The sequence below is a fragment of the Chiloscyllium plagiosum genome, unplaced genomic scaffold (assembly GCF_037043375.1).
Source record: "Chiloscyllium plagiosum isolate Xiang-an unplaced genomic scaffold, Cpla_swu_hap1 HiC_scaffold_2, whole genome shotgun sequence".
NCBI lineage: Eukaryota > Metazoa > Chordata > Chondrichthyes > Orectolobiformes > Hemiscylliidae > Chiloscyllium > Chiloscyllium plagiosum.
Window position 1 is genome coordinate 73940822 of NW_028270140.1, and position 16866 is coordinate 73957687.

The 16866-nt window shown below is 43.9% G+C and overlaps 2 protein-coding genes across 3 annotated transcripts in view; one reads left to right on the forward strand and one right to left on the reverse strand.

Moving 5' to 3' along the window:
- Window positions 1–16866, forward strand: part of LOC122561122 (guanine nucleotide-binding protein subunit alpha-14) — a 176350-nt gene that overhangs the window by 98644 nt on the left and 60840 nt on the right. The gene's annotated exons all lie outside the window — the stretch shown is intronic.
- LOC148151918 (endogenous retrovirus group 3 member 1 Env polyprotein-like) lies at window positions 3853–12337 on the reverse strand. Of its 2 annotated transcripts, none has more exons than XM_087997784.1 (2): window positions 11536–12337; window positions 3853–6480 (listed from the first exon to the last, which is right to left on the reverse strand). In XM_087997784.1, exon 2 carries the CDS (start codon window positions 6237–6239, stop codon window positions 4338–4340), a length of 1902 nt encoding a protein of 633 aa, XP_087853910.1. In that variant the 5' UTR covers window positions 6240–6480; window positions 11536–12337; the 3' UTR covers window positions 3853–4337. The 2 variants fall into 2 exon arrangements, with proteins under 2 accessions (XP_087853910.1, XP_087853914.1); XM_087997788.1 differs by lacking the exon at window positions 11536–12337 and having other exon boundaries at window positions 3853–5342; window positions 6212–6626.

Genomic DNA, 16866 nt, shown 5'->3' on the forward strand with positions numbered 1-16866 from the left:
GCGTGGGTTTCCTCCGGGTGCTCCGGTTTCCTCCCACAGTCCAAAGATGTGCAGGTCAGGTGAATTGGCCATACTAAATTGCCCATAGTGTTAGGTTAGGGGTATGTGTGGGTTGCGCTTCGGTGGGTTGGTGTGGACTTGTTGGGCCGAAGGGCCTGTTTCCACACTGTAATGTAATGTAATCTAATCTAATCTAATCTAAAGTCCATGTAGACAATACTTACTGCTGTGGCCTCATCCTTAATCAACTAAGTGCAAAAGAATATTCTCCTCCTTGTGGCCAGTAGAGAATGGGTAGTAGGTTACAAGAAGCATGGTGAAGGAATGGCATCTACTCGAGGTATTCCAACTTCTCATCTTCCTTGCTACCCCCTTCTGGTTCACGCCATGTGCCGCCTGGCTCCCCCAATGTCCAACTCTGCCCCTCTGCTGGAGCAAATTTTGCAATCTTTAACGGAGCCTTCATGTTCCCCTGAATGTATGGCAGCTAGTCTATTGCTCTGCTGAAGTCACAACGATAATACTGTGTTAACAGTAATAGGACCAGGAGAAGCAAGATTATTTAGTTGATTCAGGCGAGCACTTGTTTTAACAACAATACTGTCTTCATATAATTGAAGATGTTGTTAAACTATAATCTTCATTTCAAGCTTCCATTATCCAGCTATCTCCATCATTGTCTTTTGCTTAAAAAATGATTGTCAGCCTTGGGAAAGGTTGGATCAGAGTTGAAGATAGGTGAAGTTTGACTGAGATGACCATTGAAAGTATACTGTCTGGGTGCATAGCGGCTTGGTACGGCAACTGCTCTGCCCAGGACTGCAAGAAACCACAGGAGGTGATGTGCACAGCCCAGACCACGACATAAGCCAACCTTGCATTCATGGGCTCCATTTACACGAGTCTTTGCCACAGAAAGGCTGCCAACATCATCAAAGACCTGTTACACCCTGGTAATGATCTTCTACAACTTCTTCTGGAACAGCTTCCTAGCTGATATTAGACTGATGAATGGACTCTTTAAATTAAAATAATGCTGATCTTGCTAACGTTGATCATGCCTAGTACGCACCCTGTGCAATGTAACCCGTGTGCCTCTAAGTCTTTTTGATTTGTATATCTTTGCTTACTATGTTCTGCTTGTACTGCTCATGTACACAGTTTTTTTTTACTGTACTTCAGTACACGTGACAATAAATATCTATCAATCATGGTGGGAATATTGACGTGGGAATGACTTGGATTGGGGTGGAATGGTTTCATTATTGAAGTATCATGATTCATGCTCAGATCATCTGAAGCATTCCTGGATCAAACTGTTGTGGATTTCTCTGACGGGTAGAAGAATGTCTGTAAACGCACTGACAAATTTACTGGAGTTCGCTATTGGTCCCCTCGAGCCTGTCCTGCCATTTAATAAGACCATAGCTGATCCGATTGTGACCCCAAATCTACATTCCCACCTAGCCCTGATAATGTTGAACCCTCTTTCTTACGAGAATGCATCCACCTCTACCGTAAAAGTATTCAAGGACTCTCTTTCCATCACCTTTTCAGAAAGTGTGTTCCAAAGACATTCAACCTTCTGAACAGCATTCTCCCTAATTTCTTTCTGGCTGTGCGGGTCTCAGCATTCCATGTGCAGCAGTTCTGCAGAACTGGAAGTTGGAACCTTGGGCTGGCTGCATATGTAGCATATAGCTGAGATGAAATGTTCTTTCTAAGAGGAGAAATTTCACGTTATATCTGTTTTAAATGGCCAACCATGATTTTTAAATGACTTTTAGATTTTCCCAGAAGTGGGTAAGTCTTCACATCTTAACCTGTCAAAACCCTTCAGAATCTATTCTGTTTCAGTCAAGTCGATTTTTGCTCTTCTAAACTCTCAGTCCAAGCCTAGTCTGTCCAACCTTTCTTCTTAAGACTACCTGTCCATTTTAGGTATGAGCATGGTAAAACTTCTCTGAGCTGCTTCCAGTGCTTTGTCATTTTGTTAAATAGAGTGACCAATACTGTACCTAGTATTCCAGATTTGGTCTCAGCAATGTGTTGTATAAATGAAGTGTTACCTGTCTACATTTGTGTTCCATACTCTCAATACATTTTATAACATTCTATTAACCTGCATTGTTATTTGCTGTACCAACACAGTCACCTTTTGTGATTCATACACTCGAGCACAGAGCACTTGGATGACTATACAGCTGCATCTTGAAGCTCTACAATTTCTCTTGCCCTTTAGATAAAATGCTGCTTTTTAAAATTTTGCTGCCAAAAAATGAATAATTTCAAATTTTCTACATTATATTCTATTGGCAAGATCATTGCCCACTTATCTTTTTGCAATGTTATAATGTTCTCTTCAAAACTTACTTTCCTACTTACTTTGTGTTATCAGCAAAATTGTCAAAGAATAAAGTGAATGGGATTGTTTGTGGCATGTTAATGCAATTGCTAGTTTGGAAATTGTATTTCGAAGCAAAGCATAACTGAGTTATCTGGTGTGGACTGTACTCTTGTGAATGGTGCTCCTCTTGACGAAAATTCCCAAGATGTAAACTGGATTAAGTAAGTTGAATGTATACGTTGGGCTTTGGATGTTAGACTCCCACTGTTTACATTTGAAAAAAAAACAACTCTAACGATGAGTCAACGTAATGTTTCAAGAGGAAACAAAGATGATAGATGAAGCAATGAGTGTACTGCTGTTATCTATGTTGAACAAGTACTTTAAGGATTGGACAAAGTTTTAAATATCTGAGCTTTAGCATTAATATGTTACACAGAATTGAGGTGGAATTGTTACTACATATGACAAGATAATTGTAATGCATTTCTGAATGAAAGCAACATGTGAAATGTGGTACCAATCTGTTTGTAGCAGAGTTGAATGCTTTGAATTTCTAACCGTAGTTTTGCTCTAATTGGTGAGGAAAGAGGAACTCAAGCAAAGGGATTGATCAGCTGAAGGTCATTTATGGTCCAATTCTGTTACACTGTCTGCTTGTGTAGTTCTATAAATACCAACAGGAAGAGAAAGAAACCACCCATTTGATTGAAGAGCAGAGTGTAGACATCTGGCTTTTGAGATGTAATGATAAGTTGTAAAGAGGAATTTCCTGTTACAAGAATCCTGTACACAGCAGATCCAATCAACACTGGAGGGCAAAATAAGAGATGCTTTTACCTGCTGGAAAATTGAGTGTGTAAAATCCAATATGCGAAAGGCATTTGCTTCAAAAATTGCTAATCTGTCTAGTATAACAATTTTACCACCATAACATTTAATTGTTTGAAAAAGTCACTGATTTCACACTTTGTGGTTCTTGATACACTATCCCAAAGATTTAACTGCAAAGTTAAATCACATTTAAAATTAACCCATGTAGATGTCCTGATGAATATTGGGTTAGCATACTGTTTTGTATATAGTACGTGAAATGAACTTTCTTTTTTTGAAGCTTCGATCATGAAAGTCGAAATGATTCCCCAGAATTGAGCAACGCTCTAATTTTGTTCAGAAACTGATGTCATATTAATAAAACTGACAGCTTTAGTATTTATTTATTGTTTGTTGATTTGTTTTTGGTTTAAAGTAAAATTAACTGTTTGCACTGAAGATTTTGTTGCTTTTGCACTTGATTAACTGTTCAGTGTAAAAAAAAATTGGAATGATTGTGCTTGTTCAGAAGTGTGTCACTTTTCCTAGTGTTAGAAACGAAAATCGCTTCTCAATAATCGCTCTAGACAAATTCAGGAAAACAAAGTTTTATTAACAAGTCAAGTCTGCAGAGTCGGGCACCCTTAAAGAAAAGGCGCGCTGAGGCTTACAAAGTCTCCATTTATTTATAGGACAAGTCCCTCCTCTCCTTGGCTCCAACAAGCCATGAGGTTCACATTCTTAAAAACATCATTATTTTTATCACAAAGTCTGCAACAAAAGGCTCCAGAGTCTCCAAAGTTTGTTGTTTTTCTCACCCTGTAGTCTTATCAGTCAAAAGCTTTAATCTTGAAACAGATGTCTCAAGTCGTACTCCCATCCTGGAGTCTTATCAGCGAAGGACTCATCCTTCTCTGCTGTGTGAATGGCTTCATTAATCAAGAGCCTGCTTGCTTTTACTATAGCTCACAAATTGTCAGCATTCTGCACAATTTAAACTACTCTACTTTTGAGTATATAAAATGGTTGTTAGAAAAGAAACAAAGGTTTTGTCTTTTATTATAGATCAGTCTGTGGTCCAGGCACATCTTAAAGTTTAAACCGAAATTACCTCTTACAATTCCACCCTTTTCTTTCTTTAAGATGTGCCTGACCAAGATAAGCCCCCCCCCTTCCCTCAAGGGCCCGGGAAATCCTTGGTCTTTCGCAGCAACATCACTTTAAGTTCCCGTGTCCCATGTTGTGGAACCACCACTGCCTGGAGTCGGGAAATATTTTTCTGAATTAAAAACTGAATACAGGGAGTTAGGCAGGGTAATACGAGAAGAAGAATCATGCCGCCCCCAACCACCAGCAACGCCGTGCGCCACCAGCTACCACCTAGGAGACCATCCCACCATCCGATGCCACTAAGAGGACGCCAAGATTGTACTGGCACATGGGCCAATCTCCGAATTTCATCGGAAATTTTCAAAACCGCTTTACCATTATCGTCAATTTCTAGACAGCAGTTTGTCAGGTTAAATTTCCCGCACACACCCCCCTCCGAGGCCAACAGATAATCCAAGGCAAGTCGGTTTTGATATATAGCAGCCCTCATCTGATCCTGCTGCTGAGCCAACAGCTCTAGGGCCAGGGCAGTCCGGTTAGTAATGACCTCTACGACTGCTTGGAGCCTGATAATTCGATTTAGCATATAGATAGGAGTACGATATCCCCATGATCCGTCCTGTGCCCAAGTAGCCGGCCCATAGTATTCAATAATCCGGGCCGGTGGCCACTCATCCCCCCAATCACCGACTTGGATATCCCTTGGCGACCTACGCAGGGAGTCAAAGAGTTTAACTCCCAAATCATCGCCTTCCTCCCGGGGTAATAGGTAGAACGCAGGTCGTATTAGACCCAGGAAGCATACCCCAGCCCATCCCATGGGCAGTTTGGAGTATGCCTGATTACCGCATATCCAAAATAGGCCATCTGGAGCAGGCCCTCCCTGCCTCACAACGTCATCCCACAACTCCTTTACCCCAGGGACGCCCTCACAAGGACCAGGACCACTGCAATTCCAGTATTCGGATTGTTGACCCCGTGGCAGAGTCTGGACAGGATTATTCCAGCATTGATTCCCCTGACAACCACCGCTCCACACTCTTTTCATGCCATCGGAAGGGTCAGCACTGAGCTCGTAAGAGGAGGAATCAGAACGTAACCGAATGCAATTTTGATGATCTCGGTTTGCAATGTACCAAGCAATATTCTCAGGCCACCATACTCGCGTGGTTGCATCCAATATATTCTGACAGGGGCTAATCCCTACCTTCACGGTCCCCTTGCCTTCAATACAGAACTGGCCCTCAGGGCTGTTTGTCAGTCTCCACCCCTGGCTTTTTCTGTCGTTGTCACGAGTCCAAGTGGTTTGCAGCAATTCCCCTATGTCTAAGCTTTGACCAGTCCACGGCCATTGTTCCGACATATGCGGCCCCCCACAGACCCAGCAATTGCTAACATTTAAAACAGTGGCTATTCTAGAGGTGAGATCAATAAACAGGTTTTGTGTAACATCAGGGAGTTTAATCTGTCCTTCTACCTCTTCGTATACAGATGGCACTTTAGGGAGCACGACCGTTCCCTGTCGGTCTTGCTCTTTCCCCAACCCCCGATCAGGGATCTGTATCTTGGTCTCCTTGACTCTGTCAACCTGCTCCCTGAGCAACACGGAGGATAGGTCCCGCCTCCCAGTTTTGCTAATACACACCCAGCGGTCATTTATAGGGCATCCATGGATTTTGCCACCGTATCCTTTATTATATACCTGATAATAGGGTCTCCCATCCTCCCAACATTCATGGCGTGCACTCACATCGTAACACCTATCGTCCACATAGGAATGGGACACAAATGATCCCGAATAGATTCGAATCCCAAGTCTTACTGTAGTTCGACATTTCTCACATCTCCCCTCACCCTCCCCCACATACAGGAGTAAACTGATCAATATCCCCACCAATACAGTCCAAGTAGAGTTCATTATTGCTGTCTTTTCAGTTTTACCGACAACGGCTTGTCCCCTTGTTCGCATGTCCAGGTGCTTTCTTCTTCAGGCGGAACGGGCCCCTTTATCCTTGATGCGTGGACCCACCCTTTTTCTTTCGTTCGAACAGCTGCCTCAGTTGTTAACAGAACCAGGAACGGTCCTTCCCACCGCGGCTGGAGCTTTTCGGCCTTCCAGGTCTTAACAAGTATCCAATCTCCGGGCTCCACCTTATGCAGGAGGAAGTCGAGCGGCGGAGTCTGAGCCAGGAGACCTTTCCTTCGGAGTTCTGCAAAAGAACGGGATAAGGCCAGTAAATAGGTTCGGATAAATACATCCCCCCCTTGTAGAGTGGGACATCCATCAACCTTACTCCAATACGGTAATCCGAAGAGCATTTCATAGGGGGAAACCCCGACATCTCGGCGAGGTGCCGTACGTATCCTCATTAGGGCAATGGGCAGGCACTTTGGCCAGGGTAACTTAGTTTCTAACATCAGCTTAGTCAATTGGGTCTTGAGCGTGCCATTCATTCTCTCAACTCGACCCGAACTCTGAGGATGCCAGGGTGTGTGGAATTTCCATTGGATGCCCAGGGCATTACAGATCAAATGGTGTAGCTTAGAAATAAAATGCGTCCCGCAATCGGAGTCAATAGATTCCATTATGCCATATCTCGGGATTATGTTCTCTAACAACAGTCGGGCCACGGTTGGTGCATCGTCTTTGGCAGTTGGGAAAGCCTCTACCCAGTGAGTGAAATGGTCTACTATTACTAGCAGATATTTCCATCTCTGTACTGGGGGTAATTCTGTAAAGTCAACTTGGATCCTCTGAAATGGCCTAATCGCTAGGGGCTGACCACCAGCTGGCATAGAACGCATGGTTTTCTGATTAATACGCCGGCAAGTGGGGCATCCGACTACCTCTTGTTGGGCTAATGTGTATATCCCCCTGCATACATAGTCTCTCAGGATTGTGTCACACATGGCTTGCACCCCCCAGTGGGTCTGATGGTGTAATCGGTGCAGAATACCCCGGGTGATCTGTTTGTTCAGTACTTGTCTCCCATCAGGAACCGTCCACTTCCCGTTAGTATCTAGCCGGGCACCCAATTGATCCATTTTATCAATCTCCCCCTGGGTGAAGACGGGTTGTTTAGCGAGGCCCTCCCTCAACGGTATTAACGTTAACAATTGGACGGATTTTTCGACCGCTGCCCGCTTGGCTTCCTCGTCTGCCAGCCGGTTTCCCACCGCTTCCGGTGTCGACCCCTTCTGGTGACCGGGTACATGGACTACTGCAAGTTCCGTAGGTAATGCCAGGGCTTCCAACGTTAGGCTGATCATTTGTTCGTGAGCTAATTCCTTTCCCCGGGAAGTTATCAATCCTCGCTCTTTCCAGTATGAACGACTCCGTATGCATACTTTGAGTCAGTATATATGGTCCCCACTTTCCCTTCCAACAGCTTCAGGGCCCTCTGGAGGGCGTACAACTCACAGGATTGGGCTGACCACTTCCCGGGCAGTCGTCCAGACTCAATCGTCCGTTTCGTTGCACCATCTATAACAGCATAGCCACTGTATCGTACTCCACTGATGCACCGGGAGGACCCGTCGATATACAGTTCCTGTCCCTCACCCAGCGGGGCTTCTTGCAGGTCCTCTCGGCTTTTGGTCTGCAAGTCCACAAATTCCACACAATCATGCTCCTGTTCCCCGTCTGCAGGACGTCCGTACAGAAACTGGGCTGGGTTGCAACTGAGATCTTTTGCAAAATTGAGATCGTTCCCGGTCATCAAAATCGTCTCATACTTTAGGATGCGAGAGTCTGTTAACCAGCGGTGAGCCTTCTGAGCCAGTATGGCACTAACCGAATGTGGGGAGTATACTGTGATCCTTCCTCCAAAGGTAAGTTTTCGGGCCTCTTCTACTAACATTGCCGTAGCTGCCACTGCCTGTATACAGGTCGGCCATCCACGTGACACAGGGTCTAACATTTTTGACAAAAATGCAACCGGCTGACGTTTCCCTGCCCGCAGCTGAGTGAGCACACCCTGGGCAATTCCGCCGGCGCTATTAACATATAACTGGAACGGTTCCTTCAGGGTGGGTAAAGCCAATACCGGAGCTCGAATCAGTTTATTTTTAATAATATTAAATCGCTGCTCCTCCTCATCTGACCAGTCCACCTTTTGTCCTTCTTGTCCCAGTTTGTCGTACAAAAATTTTACTAAAGTGGTGTAACTTTCCATCCATATCCGGCAATACCCTACTAGTCCCAGGAATTGTCTGACTTCTTTCTTCGTCCTGGGTATTGGCATACCCGTAATTCCTGATATTCGTTCTGGCGTGATACGGCGGTGCCCCTTACTGACTTGATGGCCCAGATATCTTACTTCTCGCTCCACAAACTGGAGTTTTGTCCTGGAGACGCGTAGACCCTGTTTCCCCAGGAAGTTCAACAGGGCAACGGTGTCTGCTCGTACCTCCTCTTCTCTTGGTCCTGAGAGTAAGAGATCATCGACATATTGGAGCAATTGATTCTCCGCGTTACACTGAAATCCTTCTAAGATCTGCTCCAGTATTTGTCCAAACAAATTGGGTGACTCCGTGAATCCCTGCGGCAAGACCGTCCATCTTAACTGTCGCTTTCGTCCTGTGAAGGGATTCTCCCATTCAAAGGCAAAAAGGTTCCGACTTTCTTCGTCAAGGGGGCAACTCCAAAAAGCATCCTTCAGATCTATTACGCTGAACCATTCATGTTCGGGGGGAATTTTACTCATTAACGTGTAGGGATTAGGTACCACCGGGTATCTAGCCTGGACTACTTCATTCAACCCCCGCAGGTCTTGCACCAGCCTATATGTCCCGTCCGGCTTCCTCACAGGGAGTATTGGAGTATTGAAAGGGGACATGCATTCCTCCAGTAGTCCATCTGTGATTAATCTTTCTATCACAGGTTGTAACCCCTCCCGTCCTTCCATAGCAATCGGGTATTGTTTCCTTCTTACCGGGCCTCTTCCTGGTAACATGGTGATTTGGAGAGGTTTGATGTTTAGACCCCCTCTGTTCCCCTCTCGGTACCAAACTTCCGGGTCTATTTGTTGATCATCATCTTCGGTGAGGGCGAACAACCTTACCACCATTTCCCCGTTACTTGGTACCGTTCCGATCCCTAGTTTGACCTGCAAGTCTCTTCCTAACAAATTAAATCCCGCCGATGGCAGTAGAAGGAGGTCTCGTTTAGTAGTTCTGTTTTCATATCCAATTTCCACGTCCTCTACCACTGGGACTTGTAATTTCTGTCCTCCAATTCCAGATACCCCCTTAACTTTTCCTCCTGCTCGGGTGCCGGGGGGTATTTGGATTATACTTGATCTTTCGGCTCCCGAGTCCACCATAAATGTGATCTCCGATCCTTGGGGCCCTACTTTCAAGTTTACCAGGGGTTCCTGTCGATAGTCCTTTTGCCCCAAGGGTAGGAACCCCCGACCTCCCTAATCTTCCTCCATCAGGGCGTACGACCTCACCTCCCGCTTGTAGCGGGAGCACTCCCGTTTAAAATGTCCCTCTTCATTACAATAGTAACATCTGAGTGTCCTCTTCGTTTCCCTGTCGCGGTCTCGCGTTCCTCCACTCTTCCTTTGTTCCGGCCATGGTTCTCTTTTCCTCTGCTCTTGCCACGACTCTCCCCTTTCCTGTTTCTGCCACGGCTCTCCCTTTTCCTTTCTTCCAGCTGTCATTTGTTGCACCGTTTGCATCATTATCTTTGTCGCCTTCCTTTGCTTCTCATCGTCCCTTCTCACAAACACCTTTTGCGCCTCTCGTAGTAATTCACTTAAAGATTTACTATCCCAATCATCCATTTTCTCTAACTTCTTTCGTATGTCCGGCCAGGCCTTTGATACAAACTCTACCCGTATGAGTTGTTGCCCCACGTCCGTCTCAGGGTCCACCCCAGCAAACTGCTGCACATTCTTCCTAATCCTGTCTAGGAAGTCCGTAGGGGTTTCCTCCGGGTTTTGATGATTACCAAAGGCCTTGGTAAAATTGTGCCCCTTTGGGGCTGCGTGTCTTATTCCTTTTATCCAATATTCCCGCATGTCTCTCATGTTGCGCCGTCTTCCCTCCGTGTTCTTATCCCACTCGGGGTCGGTGAGGGGAAACTTCTGCTCCCCTCCTTCTCCCCCCTCTCTCTCCCAGACCAAGAGCGCAGCTTGTCGTATCATCTGACGCTCCTGGCTAGAGAACAATGTTTTCATGATGGAACACATCTCTTCCCACGTGTAAGTATTCGGACCCAGGAACTGATCCAATTGTTCAGCAAGTCCCATGGGGTCCTCTAGTAGACCCTTCATCTCCCTCCTGAAATTCCGTACTTCAGTACTCGTCAAGGGAACGTTCACATATCCCGTCCTTCCTTCCTCGCCCCCCATGGGCACTTCCCGGAGTGGATTCATTCTTGCAATCGAGACAGGGTTTTGTCTGTGACCCTTTTCAGCTTGAGATCTGGTCTGTACCCCTGAGGTAGTTTGTGATTCCTCCCCATCTTCTTCCCCTTCCCCTGAATCGTCGTCACCCGAAGGAACATTCTGTGGGGCAGACGGGGTCACGTAGGGCGGCGGTAAGTGATCTAAAGGGTCCCATTCTTTCTGCCCTTTCGAGTCTTTATTAGTTACCTGCATTTGACAAGATATCGTAACCGGCAGCCAACAAAGGGCATAATCACTTTCTTCCAGATTAACATCAGGTTTTGAATTGACATATAAAATGAGGGCTTGCCGGACCCAGTCTTCGTCAGTACCGAATCTAGGCCACCACACTGAGTCGCCCTGAATAGGTTTCTGGGACCACTTTTGACAGTATTTTACCATCTTCCTTTTAGATTTTCCCTTTCTTCCAGCCTGATCCCAATTATTTAGCATTCTCCCTAACGGACTATCGTCAGGTACCCCGGGGTATGTGTCATTGTCCCTGTTTAAGCCTACCTTTCCCTTAATCACCTTGGATCCCTTATTTCCCATTTCCGAGGAGTTCGTATTTTTCCCGTGATAATCTATCACAATGTAGCCAATTCCCGGACCTTCAGTCCCGTGATCGCCCAGGTTCCTTTGCAGGCACCCCCGGTCTTTGGATTCCTGTGTCCTACGTCTCTGTGACACAAATCACAGGCACCCCGTAGGTACACGTTCCTCCTCAAACACGGTCTCTGCAAAATCCCTCACAGGCGAGCCCCGGTCTCCAGATTCCTGAGTCCCACGTCTCTGTAGAAAAAAAAATCCACAGGCACCCCGTAGGTACCCAGTCCTCCGGAAACACGGTCCCCGCAAGTTTTGTCTTACCTGGGTTCGGTGCACCGAAATTACTCGATCGTTAACCGTCCCCACTGCCTCGGGTACACCCCTCCTTTGTTTTCCTGAGCCTCCCGGATATCACTCGCTCAAGCCGCGCGGGGCGACAAGCAAGGAATCAGGGACTGCTGAACTCAGCAGGGTGCACCTTCTCCGATATCCTTCCTCAACTCCCCTTGCGGCCGGAGTGTTGATCCCGGATGACGAGCCCCCAAGTTGTTAGAAACGAAAATCGCTTCTCAATAATCGCTCTAGACAAATTCAGGAAAACAAAGTTTTATTAACAAGTCAAGTCTGCAGAGTCGGGCACCCTTAAAGAAAAGGCGCGCTGAGGCTTACAAAGTCTCCATTATTTATAGGACAAGTCCCTCCTCTCCTTGGCTCCAACAAGCCATGAGGTTCACATTCTTAAAAACATCATTATTTTTATCACAAAGTCTGCAACAAAAGGCTCCAGAGTCTCCAAAGTTTGTTGTTTTTCTCACCCTGTAGTCTTATCAGTCAAAAGCTTTAATCTTGAAACAGATGTCTCAAGTCGTACTCCCATCCTGGAGTCTTATCAGCGAAGGACTCATCCTTCTCTGCTGTGTGAATGGCTTCATTAATCAAGAGCCTGCTCGCTTTTACTATAGCTCACAAATTGTCAGCATTCTGCACAATTTAAACTACTCTACTTTTGAGTATATAAAATGGTTGTTAGAAAAGAAACAAAGGTTTTGTCTTTTATTATAGATCAGTCTGTGGTCCAGGCACATCTTAAAGTTTAAACCGAAATTACCTCTTACACTAGTCTTGATGTGCATGTACCAGCTTTAATTGTCAGGCATTGTTGGTAGTTGCATTGTATAACCGGCCATAATACCAATGTCTTGGTCGCTTGAAAAATCACAAGCCATATTTTGTAGCCATATTTTAAAAAGAAATCTTCAGACTAGATGACATACCTAATGTGATGAAAGCGTAATTGCATCTTCCTGTAGCTAAAATTTTTTGATTTGCTTTCATAAGTAATATTAGTTATTATTAAGTGAAAGTTGTTTTAATTTTTTTGTATTTGATACCCCTTGTTACTCTTAGCTAAAATAGAGTAATCATGTACTTGTGCATTTCATATCAAAAAAGGTTATACCTCAGGTAGCTGTCTCTGATAAGTAAAGTAGGATGGTGTCTCCAAGGGTTTCCTTTTTAATATCATGTTGTCTCTATCCAGACATCTAAAAGGTAACTAACAGATTGGGGTGGCAGAGAAATGACTTGGATACATTCAGTACTGACTTTTCTGTTGAGTACTGACTTTTCTGTTGAGCCCTGTGAGCATTTTGGTTACATTTGTCGGCTTGGAGATCACAACCAGAGGCAAATTGGATGGAAAGGATTTCTGTCATGAAAGTTTCGCCCAACATAATATTGTTTACAAGAGACCTTACTTTCCAATTGATGGAATTTAAATTCTCAGATGTCTCTAGAAGCCAGTGTCTTCCACCAATGCAAAATAAAGTGCAGTAATTGTTGCAGTGGCATGTTTGCTAAAATGTAAAGATGCTAATTTACATGTGCGATTATGTGAAGTTAGGACTTCACTGTAATTCATGCTGTCATGTAATGCAGGAGCTATCTTAGTTATTTGGTCTGCACACGAGCAGGTACAAAAGGAACCTTCATTAAAGGTCTATGTTTAACCTGTATGTCTGGCTTCAGCTTCATTTGTGTTAGCCCAGAAAGAGAGAATTCAACATGGTGGGAGTAATAATGAGCCAACACCATACAGTTGTAGCTGAAAATGCTGATTTAAAGTGCTTGAAGTACTTGTGACTAGAATATCATTTCCACATGGCAGGGTAACACTCCTTACTTAGCCTGAGATAGCACAGAAAAGCAATAGCAGTTTCAGCTGCAGAGTTCATAGCAGCACTGGGACCTGGTGAGGGGTTCTTCATGCATTGCAACATTTGCTTCTCACCTGCAAGCAAAAAGCAACAGCACAGTTCGGGAGGTGGCATCTTCTTAAAGCAACAAATGCTCCTTAGTGTGGAAAAGAACAAAAGATTGAAGTGATCATTGCCAGATTTCCAGAGTTGGCCGAGAAAGTATTTCATGTTTCAGGAGACACGAAGCTTCCAAGACCACAAGGTGAAAGACCTAGAGAGGCAAACTACAAGTTAGCTCCAGTGAAAAGTAAGACTGTGCAGAATTAATTCATTTTGTTCTGTCTGATGGCGAAGGTTGAAGTGAATTCAGTGTATACCACTTGAAGTTTATGTGATACAAACAAAAAGCCAGTGAGTGTCGAGACAAATTTATTAACCATTGCAGAGAAAGGGCAAAGACAAAATGACACTGTGCATAGAAATGCTGCAACATACACCAATACAAGGCATTGGCACTAGATGATGGTGTTTACAAATGTTTTGGTCTTTAATGCCTAATGATGCTATATCCAAGGTGTCCAGACAGAGCAAGGTAAGCTGTAATTGTGACTTTCCCATAAATCAAAAGTGTCCAGCATATGCTGATGTGCAGAGCCTGTGGATATAGACGGCACTGGTTCAACTTTGCAAAATGTCCAGCAGCAGGAACGCTGATTACCTAAAGTGGGCAGTTCTACATTGCAGAAGCATGTTAACTAGAGGAGAAAGCAGGTGAGAAATCACCAAAAGCACAGGTCCATGTATGAAATAGGGGTTCTTCAGACCAAAATAGATGATGAGGATCAAGATGATACAATGAAATAGTTATTTTACAGTCACCTTTTAGATTCAGTTAACAGAATGGAAGATTTCAGAATACACCAGATCCTCTACCCCAGCAAGTCTGGCAGGTGTCTGTTAGGTTCTTTTTTCCTCCCTGAGATTCTTGCACACTTGATGCAACTGTAGACGCCAACTTCTGTGAATAACCAAGATTTTATTAAGTATAGTACAGTACAAGCTTTCTGGAGACACCCTTTAACACATTTTGAAATGCTTGCGAAGCCATGTCAAGGGATTTCTCTGAACAAAGGAAACAGTTCCTCCCTTAGACAAAATTTTTGCATCGCAGTCAGTAATGCCCACAAGACAGCACTCTTGTCACTCCCCCACAGTCACATGCCACTCAAGACACAATGCAGTGACCACATCATTTCCAGAAACAATATAATGTAAGTCATCCCTTAATGGTCAAATCTGTTGTGAAATCTATTTTTTTAAAAACTACACAGTAATCAAAATTTCAACTGTAATGCCCTTATTGATTTTGAATAGGATGATTATGCAAATGGTTCTGAATGGCAAGAGGTGGCCATGTAAATTCTCTCTGAATAACTAGGAAATGGCCATGTGAATGGCAAGGGATGGGAATGTAAATTCCTTACAATCTACCTGTAAGACAGAGACATACCACCCTCCCTTGGGGACATCCAATTTCCTGCAGGTTAGCAGAGCAAATTAACCCTTTAATATCTCATTCCCTCCTTTTATCATTCACTGATAACCACTTGGATGGTGCTACCAGCTTAGTAATAACCATGTACAATTTCGGGAGAGATCAACATTAGTTGAATTTGCAATATGAAAGGGGCCAACAAATTCTTAACAATAATTGACAGAACTGAAGCAGCTTAGCTTCAAGTTCTAATATTATTTACATCTTAACAAAACATCAAAATTAAAATGCACTTCTTTTTGTGAACACTCTGCATTTAAAAAAAGCATCAAAGGTAATTTAATATAATACCCTCATCTGGCTAAAGCATGACCAGTGACAATTGTTTTTTGAAACAGGCATTGTAGAATTTCAAACCAGTTAGGAGCTCAAGGCCCTTAATCAATTTGTTTTAAGGTTATGTGTTTCCTAATTTTTAAAAAGGACATAATGTTTATAATAATGTAAAAACAAAATCTTCCCTACAAAACACATTGAATTGAGATCCTATTTCAGATGAGGCAAAACAGTTACTTAAAAGGATTTTGAGTTTCACCATCCTTGCAAAATTACAATTCCCTGTAATTACAAATATTCTGCTAATTCATTCCTTATTCCCCAAATAAAGACAATGCTTTTGTATCAGGTCATCATTCTTCTTGGGTTTTAAAAAAATGCTGGAAGTCTTTAACATTTTTCAACAGTTTGCCTGGTGTATTAAGCATCTTCAAATTTTGACCATACACAGTGAACACAGACAACAAAATGTAAACCAACGAAGAGGCATCACTTAATATTTCAGTAGTAATTCTTGGTCTTGATTGACTGACTGATTATGACATAATCATCAACCTTTTCCACGTGAATTTTTGATCTACTGTTTAGATAGCAATAGTTTATTGTTTAAGTTACAATAACAAAACTCATCAAGAGCTCTGACTAGACTTATGCAAATAAAACACTGTTGCATTTAAAACCTGTAATTGGAATGCTTGTCCCACTTCTCAAGTCTCAACTTCCTAACTTATCTCTCTGTACTAGTCCAGTGTCTTCAGTCGCCACACCCATTTCAGGGTCCTGACCTTTGTGTGGGGGGATTTCCCTTCTTAAAAACTGGTTGCAGGCAGGGTGATTGAGACAGACACTACAGTTGTTATCTTTTATCTTATGCACTATGTTCAGGAGCCTCAAACCATGGAGAAATATGGGCCGGGTGCTGGCAGGTGGGACTAGATTGGGTTGGGATATCTGGTCGGCATGAATGGGTTGGACTGAAGGGTCTGGGTCTGTGTCTGTGCTGTACATCTCTATGACTTCAACCTCCTTTTCCCCAGGGGATCTTTTACCTCTCAATTCCAGGGGGCTTTACCCTCCCTTCCCAGTAACTTTTGATTCTGAAAGCGAATTCGTTGGTGTGCAAGTGTGTAAGTTACTTTAGAGATTAGTTCACCACAGAGTCCTAGGGGTCAAGGGGTTGACTTGAGTGGTGGGTTAAGGAGAGAGATCAAGGTAAATCTTACCTTGTGTGCCCATCCATGCATGCAGGTGATCACTTATTCAGTCCACCTGTAAGTTCTGTGTATGTTGGAATCCCACTGCTGCCACCAAATGTTAGGTCTTTTTTCTTGAGATTCTTACACACTTGATGTAACTGCTGATGCCAACTTCTATGAACATGCAAAATTGTATTGAGCACAGTACAGGCTTTTGGAGAAACCCTTAACATTCTTCGCCATGCTTGCGAAGCCATGCCAGGGATCTCTCTGAACAAAGGAAACCGTTTTTCACTTAGATAAAATCTTTGGGCATCACTGACTGTGATGCACAGTCACTCCTCCACAGTCACATGCCACTCCAGACACAATGCAGTGACCACATTGTTCCCAGAAACAATATAATGTAAATCATCCCTTAATGGTC